This window comes from Callithrix jacchus, chromosome 7 (genome assembly GCF_049354715.1).
Source record: "Callithrix jacchus isolate 240 chromosome 7, calJac240_pri, whole genome shotgun sequence".
Taxonomy (NCBI): Eukaryota; Metazoa; Chordata; class Mammalia; order Primates; family Cebidae; genus Callithrix; species Callithrix jacchus.
The window spans coordinates 64,461,594-64,482,502 of NC_133508.1; the positions used below are offsets into that span (position 1 = coordinate 64,461,594).

General features: G+C 41.7%; 1 protein-coding gene across 1 annotated transcript in view; it reads left to right on the forward strand.

Moving 5' to 3' along the window:
• The window catches only part of STX12 (syntaxin 12), a 50,945-nt gene that overhangs the window by 22,364 nt on the left and 7,672 nt on the right, over positions 1–20,909 (forward strand). The window contains exons 4-6 of the mRNA XM_002750499.7: positions 8,419–8,556; positions 12,457–12,500; positions 16,091–16,196. Of these exons, the coding sequence (XP_002750545.3) occupies positions 8,419–8,556; positions 12,457–12,500; positions 16,091–16,196 (288 nt within the window). The remainder of the gene's footprint in view (positions 1–8,418; positions 8,557–12,456; positions 12,501–16,090; positions 16,197–20,909) is intronic.

The following is a 20,909-nucleotide window of genomic DNA, read 5'->3' on the forward strand; positions in this document are numbered from 1 at the left end:
ATATCTTTAGAGGGAGAGGCGTCAGAGTCAGAATACTCTGACTTTGAGTATTCTCAGCTTTTTTACGCTGGTTTCTTCCCATCATTGTAAATTTATCCTCCTGTCGTCTTTGAAATTACCAACTTTCAGATTAGGTCTCTTGAGTGGAAGTCCAGGTTGTTAGTTCCCAGGGCCAGAGCAGCGGCGTTAAAACTGATGGTGCTTTTCTGCCCAGGATTCTCCTGTCTCATTTATCTGTAAATTTTAATGAAGCATCTTTCTTTCATGTTTTGTGGCTACCTTCATGTTCTGTCATGAGTTATTCACAGATCTCAGGCAGGTTAAGGAACTGCTCAGGCAAAAAGAGTTCTCTTTTCAAGTCATTTTATTCAGTGGCCATTTAAATTTTTAAAAAACACAGAGTTTTTACTGAGATTCATTGTTTCCTTAAAGTGCCACATTCCATCCCTCCATTGTGGCTTGACTCTTGTACCTGTCATTCATGATTTACCTCAGGTCTCCAGTAAAAAAAATTTTCTCTATCTACCTTCCTATTATGATTCTGTTTTGCTTTTAGCTTCTATACCATTTGTGGGGACACTAAACCGTTTTTGTTGTTTTTTTGAGATGGAATTTCACTCTTGTTGCTCAGGCTGGAGTGCAATGGCACAATCTCGGCTCACTGCAATCTCTGCCTCCCAGGTTCAAGCAGTTCTCCTGCCTTAGCCTCCCAAGTATCTGGGATTACAGACATGCACCACTACAATATGACTAATTTTGTATTTTTAATAGAGACGAGGTTTCTCCATGTTGGTCAGGCTGGTCTCAAACTGCCGACCTCAGGTGATCTACCTGCCTCGGCCTCCCAAAGTCCTGGGATTATAGGCATGAGCCACCGTGCCTGGCCAGGGGGCACTTAACTTTTATTGCTTTTGTAATTTTATTTTATTTTTGAGATAGGGTATTACTCTATCACCCAGTCTGAGTGCAGTGGGAATCGTAGCTAACTGCAGCCTTGAACTCCTGGGCTCAAGGGATTCTGCCACCTCAGTCTCCTGAGTAGCTGGGACTGCAAGTGCACACCACCACACCCAGCTAAATTTTTACATTTTTTGTAAAGATGGGGGTCTTGCTATGTTGTCCAGGCTAGTCTCAAACTCCTGGGCTCAAGTAATCCTCCTGCCTTGGCCTTCCAAAGTGCCGGGATTATAGACATGAGCCACTGTGCCTGGCCTTTATTGCTTTTTTTTTTTTTATTTTTATTTTTTTTGAGACAAAGTCTCACTCTGTCGCCCAGGCTGGAGTGCAGTGGCATGATTTTGGCTCACTGCAACCTCTGCTTCCTGGGTTCAAGCAGTTCTCCTGCCTCAACCTCCTGAGGTGCTGGGATTATAGACATGTACCACCACACCCAACTAAGTTTTGTATTTTTAGTAGAGACGGGATTTCACCATGTTCATCAAGCTGATCTCAAACTCCTGACCTCGTGATCTGCCCACCTCAGCCTCCCCAAGTGCTAAGATTACAAATTTGAGTCACCGTGCCCAGCCACATAATGCTTTTTATTGAACTTTTTAAATGATAATGTCCTATCCGATGGCTCTGAAGACAAAACCTTTCAACTTCCCTGTCCTGAGTTGTTTTTCAAGGTATGGGTTGTGGCTAGTGGAACATGAAATCATTTTAGTGTATTGTGATCATAATTTAAAAAAAACTTAAATAGAGTAGAAGTATCAGAATCTGTACTATGTAATAATGGTAAATATTACATGAAACTATTGTTTCATACATACATGTGTATATGTATGGATGGATCATGATGTCAAATTCTTTTTTTTGAGACAGAGTTTCATTCATGCCAGGCTGAAGTACAGTGGCACGATCTTGGCTCACTGCAACCTCCATCTCCCTGGTTCAAATGATTCTCCTGCCCCAGCCTCCTGAGTAGCTGGGTCTACAGGCGTGCACTACCATGCCCTGCTAATTTTTGTATTTTTTTTTAGTAGATACAGAGTTTCACCATGTTGGCCAGGATGGTCTTGATCTGTTTACTTTGTGATCCGCCCGTCTCAGCCTCCCACAGTGCTGGGATTACAGGCATGAGCCACTGCGCCTGGCTTTTTTTTTTTTTTTTTTTTTTTGAGACCGAGTCTTGCTCTGTCATCAGGCTGGAGTGCAGTAGCAGAATATTGGCTCACTGCAACCTCCGCCTCCCAGGTTCAAGCTTTAGTCCTGCCTCAGCCTCCCAAGTAGCTGGAATTGCAGGCACCCATCACCATGCCTGGCTAATTTTTATCTTTTTAGTAGAGAGAGGGTTTTGCAGTTTTGGCCAGGCTACATTCGAACTCCTGACCTCAGGTAATCTCCCCAGCTAGGCTTCCCAAAGTGCTGGGATTACAGGCATGAACCCAGTGCTCGGCCCATGATGTCAAATTCTTATTGTAAATCTCTGTCAAAAAAAAAAAATTCAAAAGCACTAGTTTAACCTGATAAACTGTTCCATGTAGCATATCTGGAATTTTGGCCCCCATTTGCAGAAAAGAGAGGGGACAAAATGCTTTGTCATCCTGCTACGAAGTGGTTACCCTTTGGTTGTCTGTATATGGACTGTTTGTTCTAATTGTTACTTATGCCGATGTTTCAGTTGTGGGCCATTTCCCCCTTGTCATCTAATACTCCAAATTGCTGCCAAATTACCTGTTTCTTCCTCCCAACCATGCACTTAGGGAATACACACTTGTAGATAGTTTTCATAGTAATAAAAAAGGAGTCAAAGGGTCTGATGCAGAGTAGTGAAAGTATTTAAGAGTTAAATCGTAGCCTAAGCAAAATATAAACAGAAAATCAAAGCTGCTGCCAAAACAAAATTCATCAAATGTCTTTCAAAACCAAATAAAAGTTATTTTTGGATTATGCATGTTGTTGTTCCTTTCCATTATCTTGGATCATTAAGAACACAAAATAGGTGGGCGTGGTGGCTCACACCTGTAATCTAAGCACTTTGGAGGCCAAGGAGGGTGGATCACCTGAAGTCCGGAGTTCAAGACCAGCCTGACCAACATGGTGAAACCCCATCTTTATTTAATAAATAAATAAATAAATAAGAACACGAAATAGATCTACAAACATATTCTCTCTGTTGAAATTGAATTCCTTGATTCCCCTCCTTTTGTTATGCTCAGTATCCTTTTGTCTTTCTACTCTTTTCTCTAATTAATCTTATCCCCATCACCCATCTTTTCACTGCTGTCTTATACATCAAACCATACTCCTACTTTAAGTTTTTTTTCTATACTTATATGCTATCATCAGTGATCTAGTTACACAGTCCAGTGGCTTTTGAGGTTTTTTTGTTTGTTTGTTTGAGAGGGTCTCACTCAGTTGTCCAGGCTGAGGTGCAGTGGAGTGGAGCAATCATGGCTCACTGTATCACTGGAGCCTCAACCTCCCAGGCTCAAGTGATCCTCTCACCTTAGCTTCCCAAGTAGCTGGGACCACAGGCATGTGCCAACACACCCAGGTACTTTTAAATTTTTTATAGAGGCAGAGTCTTGCTGTGTTTCTCAGGCTGCTCAAACTCCTGGGCTCAAGCAATCTTCCCTCCTCAGCCTCCCAAAGTGCTTGGAATTACAGGCATGAACTATCACACCTGGCCCTTTGTAAAAAGTTTTTATTTACTTTTTTTTTTTTTTTTTGGAGACACTGTTTCACTCTGTCACTGAGGCTGGAGTGCAGTGGTGCAATCTTGGCTTACTGCAACCTTTGCCTACCGGGTTCAAGTGATTCTCCTGCCTCAGACTCCCAAGTAGCAGGGACTACAGGCACACATCACCACATGAATTTTTGTATTAATGGAGACAGCGTTTCACCATGTTGGCCAGCTTGGTCGTGAACTTCTGACCTCAAGTGATCCGCCTGCCTCGGCCTCCCAAAGTTCTGGGATTACAGGCGTGAGCCACGATGCTGGGTGTATTCACTTTTTTTTTCTGTTTCCTCTTGGCTATCCTGTCTGCACTGAAACTCTTTTCTTGCCATGATTCTCTTTCATTCTCTCCCCCAACTCTGGAGATCCCCAGGTTGAGTCTCAGCCTCCTTCCTAGACTCCATATCCTCTTAAGAGTGGGCATGCCCCAAGGTTGTGACATTGATCCTCAAATTCTTTCACTGTATGCTTTCTCCCTCAGGAGTCACCTGCTTTTATGACCTCACTTTCACCTTTATAATCATGACCTCCAGATCTTTTTCCAACATAACCCCTACACCTCTAAGTACTTGGCCCATATCTTCAATTCATGTTCTGACATCTCCTCCTGAAATAAACCACTTTCACATAAAACTTGTCTTATACTGAGTTTTTCATGTTTTACCCAAACCCCTTAACTAAGTTTATTGACAATATTTACCATTACAGAAAAGTTTGTGCCTTTTGACCTGATATTCTCTTTGATGCAAATTAGTTCTAAGGGGGAAAAAATAATTCTGAAGGTAAACATACTCACACACACACACACACACACTCTCTCTCTATACACACACACACACACACACACACACACATACTTTGGAGCCAAATTTCTTGAATTTAAATCCATCTTTGTCACTTACTGTGTGATCCTGGGCAAATTACATTACCTCTGTGGTACTTTGGTTCTCTGACATGTAAAGTTGGGACAGTAATAATGCCTAATTTGTAGGTCATTGTATAGGTAAATGAATTATTATATAAAGCACTTACAGTAGAACTGGTACAATGTAAACACTATATAAATATTAGCTTTTACATTGGGCTCACTTTAACTTTATAATATTTAATAACTGGGAAAAATCTAGAAGGAATATTAGCGTAAAATTTAGGTGAACTTGATGGAATATATGTAACGGTTAAAGATCATGGCTGGGCGCAGTGGTGCACACCTGTAATCCCAGCACTTTGGGAGGCTAAGGTGGGTGGACTGCTTGAGTACAGGAGTTTGAGACGCAGCCTGGGCAACATCTCTACAAAAATTAGTCAGGCTTGGTGGCACGCATCTGTAGTCCCAGCTACTCAGGAAGCTGAGGTGAGAGGATTGCTGCAGTGAACCGAGATCGCACCACTGCACCCCAGCTTGGGTGACAGAGCAAGACCCTGTCTCAAAAAATAAGAGAGAGATCATAATTGTGAAGAGCTTGGTAACATAAAAAATGTTTGTGATGTACTTTAAAAAATGATAATATTTTTGCATGGTAAGGTTAGGGAATGATGTCCTCCCCCTTATTGTTATAATTTTGTTTATGCACAAATAAAAATCTCAGGAGAAAAAAGGTTCCCATCTAAATTTGCTTTTAATATAACCATCATTCTCCTAGGTTTGAAATTTCAGTCCTTCTTGACTTTATCTTTCTTTCCCTACCACCAGTCAAAATGTTTCTTAAATTTATTTCTTTGTGATCTTATTACTGATACTGTGTCCTCCTAACTTTAAATTTAGACTATTGGTAATCTGTTTGACTTGTTTCTTTTTTCTATTCCACTTTTTTCTTTTTTTTTTTTTAATTACTTATCCAAGACTGACACCAATACAAGTATCTATTCCACTTTTTATACCATCACAGACTAATTTTTCTAAATTACTATTTTGTACCCATCACATTTCCTGCCCAAAGATCTTCATTACTCTTTTTTCTTTAGAAGTTGAACCCCAGGCTGGGTGCGGTGGCTCACGCCTATAATCCCAGCACTTTGGGTAGGTGGATCACGAGGTCAAGAGATTGAGACCATCCTGGTCAACATGGTGAAACCCCGTCTCTGCTAAAAATACAAAAATAGCTGGGCATAGTGGTGCATACTTGTAGCCCCAGCTACTCGGGAGGCTGAGGCAGGAGAATTGCTTGAACCCAGGAGGCAGAGGTTGCGGTGAGCTGAGATTGCACCATTGCACTCCAGCCTGGGTAACAAGAGCGAAACTCCATCTCAAAAAAAAAAAAAAAAAGAAGAAGAAGTTGAACCCCAGACTCATTACCTTGGCATTTTGTTTTGTTTTGTTTTCTAAGACCAAGTTTTGCTTGTGTTGCCCAGGCTGGAGTGCAGTGGCACAATCTCAATTCATTGCAACCTCTACCTCCTGGTTCAAGCGTTTCTCCTGCCTCAGCCTCCCAAGTAGCTGGGATTACAGGTGCCTGCCACCATGTTTGGCTAATTTTTTGTATTTTTAGTAGAGATAGGGTTTCACCACGTTGGCCAGGATGTTCTTAAACTCCTGACCTCAAGTGATCCACCCACCTTGGCCTCCCAAAGTGCTGGGATGACAGGTGTGAGCTATTGCGCTCAGCCTAGCTTGACATTTAAAAGCTGCTATGGTTGACCCCTTCCTTACTTTTCCAACTTTGCTTTTTAGCTACTCTCATTACTAAACCTGTAGTTCCAGCCAAACTATCTGCCTAGAGATCCTCTTCAAATTCTGCCACCATGCCTTTGCTCACACTGTTCTCTTGCTTGGATTTGCCTTACCCCTTCTTTCTGCTTATTCATGCCTTCCTCTTACTTCACTGTTCACCTTTCTGGACAACTTGGGTTCTTATTGATCGTTCCTATCTCTGAACTCCTATAGTCCTAATTGGATGTAGCAGTTATTTATTATGACTTTGTTACTTGTCTGTGTCCTTTATTTACAAATAGATGGTAAGCGATTTGAGGTCGGGGTGAGTTTTTACTTCTGTGTTCTTGGAATAGGACAAATGCTCTCAGTATGTGGTGTGTGTGTGTGTGTTTTGTTTGGTTTTGTTTTTTGAGACAGGGTCTCACTCTTCTCAGGCTGTAGTACATGGCACGATCTCAGCTCACTGCAGCCTCGACTTCTAGGCTCAAATGATCCTCCTGCCCCAGCCTCCTGAGTAGCGGATGTACATCACCACACCTGGCTGATTTTTGTATTTTTTGTAGAGATGGAGTTTTGCCATGTTATTTAGGCTGGTCTCGAACTCCTGGGCTCAAGTGATCCTCCTGTCTCAGCCTCCCAAAGTGCTAGGACTACAGGCATAAGCCAGTGTGCCCAACCTCAGCATGTGTTTTTTAAGACATAGGTAACAAGCTTAGTAGAGGTATGTCTTTAGATAAACAAAGTACTTATCAAGGTCTCAAAGATTTTAAACCTCACTAAAAATAGCCTGTGAAATGATTCTACAGTTTTCAGGGAAGCTGTGAACTTAATATGGATGAATAGAGTTTTAATGTGTTAGCCAAAACCAATCTCTATTTGGGTTCAATTGGAGTCCAGAGGTATTTATTCTCTTTTGGATTCTCCAGGGCACCAAAATTCTGAATTGTAGTTCTTTGGAGATTATTTTAGAAGTTAAATGCAAAGTGTGTGCAATGGCTTATGCCTGTAATCCCAGCACTTTGGGAGGCCAAGGCAGTAGATCACCTGAGGTCCAGAGTTTGAGAATAGTCTGGCTAACATGAAAAAATCCCATCTCTTTTTTTTTGAGATGGAGTTTCGCTCTTGTTACCCAGGTTGGAGTGCAATGGCGTGATCTCGGCTCGCCGCAACCTCCGCCTCCTGGGTTCAGGCAATTCTCCTGCCTCAGCTTCCTGAGTAGCTGGGATTACAGGCACGTGCCACCATGCCCAGCTAATTTTTTGTATTTTTAGTAGAGACAGGGTTTCACCATGTTGATCAGGATGGTCTCGATCTCTTGACCTCGTGATCCACCCGCCTCGGCTCAAAATCCCATCTCTACTAAAAATTAGCCAGGCCTGGTGGTGGGCGCCTATAATCCCAGCTACTTGAGAGGCTGAGGCATGAGAATTGCTTGAACCTGGACAGCAGAGGTTGGCAGTGAGCTGAGATCATGACACTGAACTCCAGACTGGGCAACAGAGCAAGACTCCATCTCAATAAAAAGAAGAAAAAAAAAGCCCGAGCGTGGTGGCTCACGTCTGTAATCCCAGCACTTTGGGAAGCCAAGGCGGGTGGATCATGAGGTCAAGAGATCGAGACCATCCTGGTCAACATGGTGAAACCCTGTCTCTGCTGAAAATACAAAAATTAGCTGGGCATGATGGCGTGCCTGTAGTCCCAGCTACTTGGGAGGCTGAGGCAGGAGAATTGCTTGAACCCCGGAGGCGGAGGTTGCGGTGAGCCGAGATTGTGCCATTGCACTCCAGCCTAGGTAACAAGAGAGAAACTCCGTCTCAAAAAAAAAGAAGAAAAAAAAAAGGTTAAATGCAACCCAGTTCCCAGGTTTGTCAGAATGAAAGAAGAAAAATTTTGACTTGGTCTATAGTATTAACCAGGGATTTGAGCTAGCAAAGAGTAAATTTATCAATTTAAAGAATAGACTATTTCATAATCATTTTTCTATTTGGAAATCTTTAAGGGTATAATTTTGCCTTTAAGGGAAATTAAAACCAAGTGATTCTGGGTTAATATGAAATCTCAAGTTGTTGCTTAATTTCCTTAGCGCCAGCAGAGACTTCAGAAGGAACGCCTCATGAATGACTTCTCTGCAGCCTTAAACAATTTCCAAGCTGTGCAGAGAAGGGTATCCGAAAAGGAAAAGGAGAGTATTGCCAGAGCAAGAGCTGGATCTCGTCTTTCTGTAAGTTGATTCCCAAAAGAAAACCTTTGCAGTTTCAGAATGTTCCTTCCCAAGTTTGTAGGCTTTTTTTTTTTTCTTTTTTTGTTTGACCAATAAACATATAAGCTAGCTGCTGTGAAAATGGTAGGTTGGTATAACCTACCTAAAAAATATGTATGCATGGGATCAAAGCCTAGAAAGGAATCTGAATGAGGGTTAAAAGATACAAGAGGAAGAACTATGTGTAATTTTCTTTTTCATTTTGATAATATTGGTCTTAACATCAAAAACAATGAATCTCTTTCCTGGAATATAACAACAGGCTAGTTTATTTGGACTAGCCCTCTGTTTTTGAAAAGGATTATCAAATACTGGATTTTAAAAATCCAACTTCTCAAAAGTATCAACGATTTATGAAAATATTAAGGTAAAGCCTGAGAGGTAAGCAGAACACTGAAACTGCTTTTGCACTGAGTATATTTACTGAAGGCAAACTTGAACTTCAGTTTTGATGTCCTCATGACATTAGGAGGATAAAAGTCAAAGCCAAAGGTCCATGCAAGGTAGAGAATATAAAAGAAAGTACAACTCAGATTAAACTGGGCCCTAAATGACTATATCCTTATAATATCAAGTCAAAAGTAAGCTCTCCTTTCCCCCAGCAGATTGCAAAAAGATTGCATTAGCACTGAACTGAGCAGATGGAGGAGGGCAGGAGGGAGGAGAAATCCAGACAGTAGTTTGTACCACAAAGTAACCTTCTTAAGACAGATTTTCTGCTCAAATTCATCCTATCTGAATGGTTTAGTGGTCCTGGACTGGTAAAGCCACCTATGTGCTGGGTAGAAGCAAACACAAATTCCTTCTGTAAAAAGACACCTTTGTCCTAATGCTGAAATAATACTCCCAAATAATTTTTCTAGGGCAGTAAGTACCATTCACTAATAATAACCATGTATACAAAGAACAATTATTCTTATTATGTAGAAACAGTAGTGAAGTGAAACATACCTACAAAGACTTTGTACATTAGAATTATAAGACAACTATATTCATTGTGTTTAAAGACATAAAAGGTTGAAAGCTTCTGCAAGAAACTACAGAAAGCTGTGAAAAGGTGTCAAAAGAATTTCTAAAATGAAAAGATATAATATGGAAACTTAAAATTTTTGTGGATGGGTGGTTTAACTAGAAAATTGGTTAGAAGATATTGTCCAGCATGTAGCATGGGGGTAAGAGGTTAAATATGGAAGAAAGATTATGAGAATTGGAGAATGGAGTAAAAAGATCGAATGTGGTTTTAACTGGATTTATAGAATGAGAATAGGGCAAACATAGAACAAAGGTGATATTTGAAGAAATAATGACTGTTAATCTCCAGAACTTATGAAAAACACCAGCCTACAGTTTCAAGAAACCTAACAGATCCCAGGCAGGATAAATGAAATCTCTAATCTAGATACATCAAAGACAAATTTCAGAACAGAGACAAAGAGAAGAGTCATAAAGATAGCTGGAAAAACAATAGAATACCTTCAAAGATAAAATAGTTATATTGGCAGTTGACTTCTCAACAACAGTGGAAGCCAGAAGTAGAGTGCTATCTTGAATGTTAATGAAGGACAGTAACTGTCTACCTAGGATTCTAAACTCAGTGAAAATATATGTCAAGAATGAGGGCTAAAGACATTTTCAATCAGAAGTGAGTTTTCTATCAGCATACCTTACTGAAGGAAATTCTAAAGAATGTATTTCAGGTGAAAGGAAAGTGATCTCAGATGGAAAGTCTGAAAAGCAGAAAAAATGAAGAACAAAAAAAGTGGTATATGTGAAAAGACAAGTCACAGACAGGGAGAAGACATTGCTATATTTGTTTAATAGCAAAGAACTAGCATTTAGAATGCATAAAGAATTCCCATGAATCAATATGAAAAAGATAGAATAGAACAAAAGTTGTCAAACTTTTTGATCTCAGGACCCCATTACACTCTTAAAAATTAATTTCTCTTCTTGAATCTTAAAAAAAAAATTACTAAGGACCCTGTATTAGTCCGTTCTCACACTGCTATAATGAACTGCCCAAGGCCGGGCGTGGTGGCTCACCTCTGTAATCCCAGCGCTTTGGGAGGCCGAGGCAGGCGATCATGAGGTCAGGAGTTCAAGACCAGCCTGGCCAACTTGGTGAAACCCCGTCTCTACTGAAAATACAAAAAATTAGCCGGGCATGGTGGCAGGCACCCATAATCTCAGCTACTTGGGAGGCTGAGGCAGGAGAATTGATTGAACCTGGGAGGTGGAGGTTGCAATGAGCTGAGACCACACCACTGCACTCCAGCCTGGGCGACAGAGTGAGACTGTCTCAAAAAAACAAAACAAAACAAACAAACAAAAAAAAACTGCCCAAGACTGCGTAATTTATATAGAAAAGAGGTTTCATTGACTCACAGTTACACATGGCTGGGGAGGCTTCAAGAAACTTACATTCATGTTGAAAGGCACCTCTCAGAGGGCAGCAGGAGAGAGAATTAGTGCCCAGCGAAGCGGGGAGCCCCTTATAAAAACCATCAGATGTTGTGAGAACTCACACTATCACGAGAACAGCGTGGGGAAAACTGTCCCTGTGATTCAGTTTTCTCCATCTGATCTCGCTGTTGACACGTAGGGATTATTACAATTTAAGGTGAGTTTTGGGTGGGGACACAGAGTCAAACCATATCAGACCCCAAAGAAGTTTTGTTTATATGAGCCATATCTATTAATGTATACTGTATTAGAAATTAAAACTGAGAAAAGTTTTAGATGTTTGTTTATTCATTTATAAATAATATACTCATTACATATTAATATGAATATAAATTAGATTTTTTTATGCACATAGGGAAAGAAGGAATTAAACCAGATTTTTAATTTTAAAAAATTGTGTTTCCAAGAAAAAAATTAGTGGGCAGAGTAGTAGTATTTTCATTTTTGCAAATACATGTGATATTTTTACATACACAGACTTTTTTTGCAAATACAGACATATTTTTGCAAATACAGGCATTTTTTAAGTGTCTGGCTTACCAGAAGGCAGCTAGATTTTCATAGCTGCTTTTGTTTTTTAACCACCACATGTAAATGATTTATATACCACCATTACAGTATTAGAATATTCTGAATTTGACTAGGTACCTACTTTTACCGGTGAATTTTATACTTTCATATGTTTTCATTTTACTAATTAGCATGCTTTTAATTCAGCTTGAAGAACTCCCTTTAGCACTTCATGCGAGGCAGGTCTAGTGATGATGAACTCTCAGCTTTTATCGTCTGGGATTGTATCTGCTGCTATATTCAGTCTGTTGTGATAGGTTGTTCTGGTTGAAGTATCTGAAGAAAATCCAAGCTGGCAGAAATATACAGTTGGAAAAGGAATATTTTTATAACCTTTTCAGATCGTTGTTGATACTCTTCTTTGATACTACATCAAAACTTGACAAAAGTTACATTGTAGAATCAAAAACCATAATAATTACTTCATCCTCTGTTACATTAACATCTGTTGGTCTGTGTTATACTTAGATTGGATCTTTTATCCATGCATGATTTTTGTAGCATCATGTATTTATCATTTTTAGCCCTCTCTCTTACCGTATTATTTTCCACCCTTTTCAGTATGGTTTCTGTTCTGGACTCAAACTGGAATGCAGATTTACTTCAGCCACTTTATACCCACTTTATACCCAGACCCACAGTCTGGTATACCACTTTATACCCATTTCTTAGTTGAGACAGATTGCCAGAGTCCAGTGTCATCTTACGGATTCTGTTGGTGTCAAAGGATATTGCTTCTTTATATTGTGCTAAGAAAGCCCTTGTTTTGTATATCTGTCTGTGACATGTTTCTGGATGACAGCAGCAGTAATGCCATCTATTTTCTAGGCAGAAGAGAGGCAAAGAGAGGAGCAGCTGGTCTCATTTGACAGGTAATAGAATTATTCATACAACCTGCTGGATAATTGAGATGGGAATCTATCTCATTAATACTTTTAATTTTAAAAATTAATGAAAAAAAATGGAGGGCAAAATAAAGGGGGACCTGGGGTGGATAACATAATCCACAGAATAAAATTAAAAAGTCAAAACCATGGGCTTTTTCGAGATCTTTGAGTTATAGAAGGAATAATTTCAAGGTGAATAAAAAATTCAAAGAAACCATTGATGTCTATGTGTTAAGCAGAGAGCTTGACTCCCTAGGAATAAGTATGAACCCACACATCTACAGATTAGGAGGTCTAAGTCATCTTACCTCTAATTCAGATTAAAGCCCTTCACAGTTCTTGGGTCTCTGTTTACTCATCTATAAAATGGAAGCAACCCAGCTGTCTAGGAGTATTGAGAAGAAAAGCAGACAATTTGTATCTGAATGATGTTCCTTTTTTGTTTTTTTTTTTTTTTGAGATGAAGTCTCACTGTTGCCCAACCAAGAGTGCAGTGGCGTGATATCAGCTCACTGCAATCTGCACCTCCCAGGTTCAAGCGATTCTCCTGCCTCAGCCTTCTGAGTAGCTAGGACTACAGGCGCCCACCATCATGCCCAGCTAATTTTCTGTATTTTTTTTAGTAGAGATGGGGTTTCACCATGTTTGCCAAGATGGTCTTGATCTCCCGACCTTGTGATCTGCCCACTTCAGCCTCCCAAAGTGCTGGAATTACAGGCGTGAGCCACAGTGCCCAGCCCTGAATGATGTTCTTAACATTTCCAAACTAGTCCCATAGAAGTTTATTGGTGGTATTAGTTGAGAACTTGATGTGTTTTAGCATAGATACACATCCATCCCTTCCCATATACTATGAGCACCTCAAAGGCCTGGGGACTCTGTCTTAGTTTTGTATCTCTGGCATATAGAGGACATTCTTTAAACATTGTAGAAGTGAAGTTATGATACTGTTGGGAAAACACATAATAATGGGATTTCTTTTTTTTTCTTTTTTTTGAGATGGAGTCTCACTCTGTTGCCCAGGCTGGAGTTCAGTGGCATGATCTCAGCTCACTACAACCTCTGCCTCCCAAGTTCAAGCAATTCTCCTGTCTCAGCCTCCTGAGTAGCTGGACCACTATAGGCATGCACCACCACACCTGGCTAATTTTTGTATGTTTAGTAGAGACAGGGTTTTACTATATTGGCCAGGCTGGTCTCGAGCTCTTGACCTCGTGATCTGCCTGTCTCAGCCTCCCAAATTGCTGAGATTAAAGGCATGAGCCACCATGCCCAGTCAATAATGGAATTTTAAAGTGTTTTATATCTAGCATAATAAGCAATATGTCTTCCTTTTAAATGCTTGAAAAAAAAAAAGGCAGTGTGGCATGGTGACTCAAGCCTGTAATCCTAGCACTGTGGGAGACTGAGGTGGGTGGATCACCTGAGGTCAGGAGTTGGAGACCAGCATGGCCAAGATGGTGAAAACCCATCTCTACTAAAAATACAAAAATTAGCTGGGCATAGAGGCGAGACCCTATAGTCCCGGCTACTGGAGAGGCTGAGGCAGAAGGATCACTTGAACCCGGTGGGTGGAGGTTGTAGTGAGCTGAGATTGCACCACTTCACTCAGCCTGGATGAAAGAGTGAAACTCTGTCTCAAAAAAAAAAAAAAAAAAAAAAGCCGGGCACAGTGGCTCATGCCTGTAATCCCAGCACTGTGGGAGGCCGAGGCAGGCAAATCACAAGGAATCACGATTTCGAGACCAACCTAACCAATATGGTGAAACCCCATCTCTACTAAAGTACAAAAATTAGCTGAGCATGGTGGTGCATGCCTGTAATCCCAGCTACTCAGGAGGCTGAGGCAAGAGAATCACTTGAACCCAGGAGGTGGAGGCTGCAGTGAGCCAAGATCGCACCACTGCACTCCAGCCTGAGTGACAGAGCGAGACTGTCTCAAAAAAAAAAAAAGAAAAAGAAAAAAGCAACCATGCATGGTGGCTCAAGCCACTCACAGCACTTTGGTAGTTTGAGGCAGGAGAATTGCTTGAGGCCAGGAGTTTGAGACCAGCCTGGGCAACAAAGCAAATAAAGAAAGAAGAAAATAGTTATAACGCTTCATTAGCTTTCTGCTAAGAGAGTTTTTTATGGGTTGTGGGGTTTTTGTTGTTGTTGTTGTTTGTTTTTAAGATGGGGTTTCAGCCGGGCGCAGTGGCTTCACGGCTGTAATCCCAGCACTTTGGGAGGCCAAGGCGGGTGGATCACGAGGTCAAGAGATCAAGACCATCCTGGTCAACATGGTGAAACCCCGTCTCTACTAAAAATACAAAAAATTAGCTGGGCCTGGTGGCGCGTGCCTGTAATCCCAGCTACTCAGGAGGCTGAGGCAGGAGAATTGCCTGAACCCAGGAGGCGGAGGTTGCGGTGAGCCGAGGAGATCATGCCATTGCACTCCAGCCTGGGTAACAAGAGCGAAACTCCGTCTCAAAAAAAAAAAAGATGGGGTTTCACCATGATGGCCAGGGTGGTCTTGAACTCCTGACCTCAGATGATCCACCCACCTCAGCCTCCCAAAGTACTAGGATTACAGGCGTGAGCCACAGCACCCTGGTAGGTTGTTATTTTTTACTTTTTTATTTTTTGCGATGGAGTTTCGCTCTTGTTACCCAGTCTGGAGTACAATGGCGCGATCTCCGCTCATCGAAACCGCCGCCTCCTGGGTTCAGGCAGTTCTCCTGCCCTAGCCTCCTGAGTAGCTGGGATTACAGGCACGCGCCACCATGCCCAACTAATTTTTTGTATTTTTAGTAGAGACGGGGTTTCACCATGTTGACCAGGATGGTCTCGATCTCTCGACCTCGTGATCCACCCACCTTGGCCTCCCAAAGTGCTGGGATTACAGGCTTGAGCCACCGCGCCTGGCCCGTTTTTTGTTTTTTAATAGAGACGAGGGTTTTTCTGTGTTAGCGTTAGCCAGGTTGGTCTGAACTCCTGGCCTCAAACAGTCCTCCTGCCCTAGCCTCCCAAAGTGCTAGGATTACAGGCGTGAGCCACTGGACCTGGCCTGTTAAGAGGTATTTAGCCCAAAGCATAACCTCAAGGAAATTTCTGAAAACCAGGAGATGTGATTCTGTTGAACTAATTGGCAAGACACTGATAGGTCACTTAGCTTGCTCTTCTCCATCCACTTAGTACTAAAGGTGCCAATGCAGCTTGCACTTTGAGAGTGCCCTGTAAGATGATAGGTCAATATAATTCATTGAGTTCAGATCTCTGGCTACTTTCCTTGTCTGGCAAACCCCAGCGAGATTACAGAGTATACCCCTAAATAGAAACAGCCAGGAGTCCCATCCCTCATAATTCTGCTACATGTCCACTTTGCCCATGGAAGCTGAGTCTTTGTTTTCCTGGTATCATCAGCTCTTTGATTCTGGATATGACGAATGTGGCCCTCCAGGGCTTTGTATTGATAATAGAAGAGTGGAACCCTGAAAATGGCTTTGCATAGGTTCTGCTAGCAGTAGAGATGTTGGAGATATGTCTTGTTATGCCTTAGAGAGGAGAAATCACCTAAAGTGCTTGTCTCCCTGCAGCCATGAGGAGTGGAACCAGATGCAGAGCCAGGAGGATGAGGTGGCCATCACTGAGCAGGATTTGGAACTTATTAAAGAAAGAGAAACAGCAATTCGGCAGCTGGAGGTGAGAACCAGGTCATTTTTTGGTTTGGCTCAGTGTGTCTGCAGGTATCTGGACTCCTTAGTTCACCTTAATTCTCTCAATGATTATGAAAAAGCGTAAAATGTGTGATTTGTATTTTTTTCTGTCTCAGTGTAATCATGGTGGATTTGAACTACTGCTTTTGTTTTTTTTTTTGAGATGGAGTTTCACTCTTGTTGCCCAGGCTGGAGTGCAATGGCACAATCTCAGCTTACCACAACCTCTGCTTCCCGGGTTCAGGTGATTCTGCTGCCTCAGTCTCCCAAGTAGCTGGGATTACAGGCATGTGCAACCACACCCAGCTAATTTTTGTATTTTGAGTGGAGACAGGGTTTGCCATGTTGGCCAGACTGTTCTTGAACTCCTGACCTCAAGTGATATGCCTGCTTCAGCCTCCCAAAGTGCTGGGATTACTGTCATGAACCGCTGTGCCTAGCTAAAATATCCTTAAACCTGAGTTTTCTCCGGTTAGCTTTCTTCAAAGGTAGAGGGCTGCCATCACTGGGATGGGGGGAAGGAGAAAAGGAGGGAGAGAAATTTTGAGCTCCTCCTTGGCCTCCATCTGCAGCAGTGGTTCTGAACCCTGACTGCACATGAGGATCACCTGGAGAAGATTTTTTTTTTTTAATGCACCAGCTTTCATCCACCAGTAATTATTTGATGGGATAATGAAATTCTCACTTATTATATGTTAAAAACAGGCAAATATCTATAATTTTATATGGTTCAAAGTAATAATTTCTGGGCATGAGGCCCAGGCACAGGCATTATTTTTTAAGTTCCCCAGATGATTATAATGTGCAGCCAGGGTTGAGACCCACCCACTGCCCTAGAGGCCATTACTGTCTGTATTTATTTATTATTTATTTTTTGAGACGGCGTCTCACTCTGTTGCTCAGGCTGGAGTGCAGCAGTGCATTCTTGGCTCACTGCAACCTCTCTCTCCTGGGTTCAAGCGATTCTCCTGCCTCAGCCTCCCAGGTAGCTGGGATTATAGGTGCCTGCCACCACACCTGGCTAATTTTTGTATTTTTAGTAGAGACAAGGTTTCACCCTGTTGGCCAGGTTGTTTTTAGATGGGATAGTTTATCCTTAAGTTATGATTATTTCATTGCCTTCAAAAATGTCTTGTCTTTATTCTTTTTCACCTACTGCTGCTAACTGAATTAATTGTCTAACATTAGAAATATGCTGAGCGCAGTGGCTCACACCTGTAATGCCAGCACTTTGGAGGCTGAGGTGGGAGGATTGCTTGAGCTTGGGAATTCAAGACCAGCCTGAGCAATATAGCAAGACCTTATCTCTACAAAAAATAAAAAATTAGCCAGGTGCTATAACATGCACCTGTGTGTGGTGCCAGCTACTCAGGAGGCTAAAGTCAGAGGATCACCTGAGCCCAGGAGATCGAGGCTGCAGTGAACCATGATCATGTCACTGCAGTCCAGCCTGGGCAACAGAGCAAGACTCTGTTTGAAATAATAATAATAATAATAATAATAATCTTTCCTTTAAAAAAAAAATTACAGTTGACCTTCCATATATGCAGGCTTCACATCCTCAGACTCAAGCAACCGTGGATTGAAAATATTCAGAAAAAAAAATTAAAAGTAACAATACAACAATTTAAAAAATACAAATGTAAAAAGCAATACAGTGTAACAGTATTTTACGTAACACATTGTATTAGTTCAATACATCAATACATTACTAATATAATGTAAGTGCTTTGTAAAATAGTAATGTAACATTATATAAATAATGTGGAGTTGATTTAAAATATAGGTGAGAATGTTCATAAGTTATATGCAAATACTATTCCATTTTATATCAGGGGCTTAGAGGGAGAGAGTCCTGGGACCAATCCCCTGCAGATACTAAGGGATGAATACTGTTATAGTAGGGAATGGGGTGAGACATATGGACCTAAGGAAAGAAATGTAATGGATGCCAGGAGTACAGTGGATCATTTCACATTCAACAGTGGAAAGTCCAAATCCCTTAGGTTCAATTTTCATATCTAGGCATTGCCAAACTCTGACATACAAATTCTATGTATGGCAAAACTAGGTTATTTGCTCTTTAACTGAGTTGGCTTTCTGTTTATATGACTTCTCCTTTGCTTTAAGGCACAACTCATGTCCTACCTCTTCTGCAAAGTCTTCCTTTTCTTCACACCTTTCTTTTTTTTTTTTTTTTTGAGACAGAGTCTTGCTCTGTTTCCAGGCACCAGGCTGGAGTGCAGTGGCGCGATTTCGGCTCCCTACAACCTCCGCCTCCCAGGTTCAAGCAATTCTCCTGCCTCAGTCTCCTGAGTAGCTGGGACTACAGGTGCGTGCCACAATGCCCAGCTAATTTTTGTATTTTTTAGTAGAGATGGAGTTTCACCATGTTGGCCAGGATGGTTTTGATCTCTTGACCTCATGATCTGCCCGCCTTGGCCTCCCAAAGTGCTGGGATTACAGGCGTAAGCCACTGCTCCCAGCCTTCTCCACACCTTTCTATACCATTAATTCAGTCATTTCCTATACAGCACTCTTTCTTCTTATTTTATTGTGCACTTGTTCTCCACCCCACCCCAGTTAGATGTATTCACAGCAACTAGCAGACTGCCCCAACTATGGTAGACTCTTAGCAAGTGATTAAAATGCTGACAAGACTTGCTTTAGCAGATAGTCTACTATAGCAGACTCTTAGCAAGTGATTGAAATGCTTGCCAAGTTATGATTCCAATTCCCCTTCAAACCTGGGAGTTCTCATCCAATTTCCATAGGGTCATGCCCCATATAAGCATCTCTTTAATAAGACAGGTTTCCATTGTCCTCCTTCTGCCTGATCATGAGTCAGAAAAACCCAAATATAGGTTGGACGTGATGGCTCACACCTGTAATCCCAGTACTTTGGGAGGCCAAGGCTGGTGGATCACTTGAGGTCAGGAGTTAAAGACAGCCTGGCCAATTTGGTGAAACTCTACTAAAAATACAAAAATTAGGGCTGGGCACAGTGGCTCATGCCTGGAATCCCAGCACTTGGTGGGAGGCCAAAGCAGGTGGATCATCTGAGGTCAGGAGTTCGAGACTAGCCTGACAAACATGGTGAAACCCCATCTCTATTAAAAATACAAAAATTAGCTGGGCATGGTGGCACATGCCTGTAATCCCAGGTACCTGGGAGGCTGAGGCAAGAGAATTGCTTGAAACTGGGAGGCAGAGGTTGCAGTGAGCCGAGATTGTGCCATTGCACTACAGCCTAGGCAACAAGAGTGAAACTCCATCAAAGAAAAAAAAAGTAGCCAGGCGTGGTGGCCAACACCTGTAATCTCAGCTACTGGGGAGGCTGAGACAGGAGAATCACTTGAACCTGGGAGCTGGAGGTTGCAGTGAGCTGAGATTGTGTCACTGCATTCCAGCCGGATGACAGAGCAAGACTCTGTCTCAAAAAAATTAAAAAGAAAAAAAGAAAAGAACAGAAAAGAGATCTAAGATTGCTGATCACTAGCAGCTTGGGATCGCAACTCCCAGTGAAAGCACAGAGAACGAGAGGACGCCATACTTTCAGACGAATTTTTGTTACTCATGGACCAGGAGATTCCCAGCGGAGGAGCCTCACGGGTCACCAGCGCGACTCTTGCGGCCATTGCGGCGGTTTTGCTGGCACCTCGGTGCGGCGGTTCTTGGTACAGAGTAAACAAGACTGGGTCCCCTTTTGGTCAACATTTGGAGCTCCGGGAAGGCAGAGTTGCCTATTCAGCTGATTGAAAGAGGGACTCAAGAAGGAAGCCAGACCGGAGATTCCCGGGCAGAAAAGCACCATCAATCTTAATGCCACTGTTTTAGCCGGCACAGTGGGTTGCTCAGATTCCGGTGCTGGGAATCAACAACTTGGACATCCACTCAGAGACCTAATTAGAAAGTCGGTAATTACAAAGACAACAGGCGAGTAAATTTACAATGATGGAAAGAAACCAGCCTAAAAAGGCTGAGAATACTCAAAATCAGAATGCCTCTCCCTCTACAGGGGATCACAGTTCCTCATCAACAACGGAACAAGGCCTGATGCAGAACGAGTGTGTTCCGTTAACAGAATTAGGCTTCAGAAGGTGGATGATAGGAAACTTCTGTGAGTTAAAAGAACATATTCTAACCCAATGCAAAGAAACTAAGAACTTTGAAAAAAGGTTTGACGAAATCCTAATGAGAATAGGTAATTTAGAGAGGAATATAAGTGAATTAATGGAACTGAAGAATACAATATGAGAACTCCACAAAGTATGCACAGGTTTTAACAGTCAAATTGATCAAACAGAAGAAAGGATATCAGAGATCAAAGACCAACTTAATGAAATGAAACGAGAAGACAAGATTAGAGAAGAAAGAGTAAAAAGGAATGAGCTAAGTCTCCAAGAAATATGGGACTATGTGAAAAGACCTAATTTACGTTTAATAGGTGTACCTGAATGTCATGAAGAGAATGAATCCAAGCTGGAAAATATTCTTCGGGATATTATTCAGGAAAACTTTCCTAACCTAGTAAGGCAGGACAATATTCAACTCCAGGTAATACAGAGAACACCACAAAGATATTCCTCAAGTAGAGCAACCCCAAGACACATAATCGTTAGATTCACCAGGGTTGAAATAAAGGAGAAAATTCTAAGGGCAGCTAGAGAGAAGGGTCAGGTTACCCATAAAGGGAAGC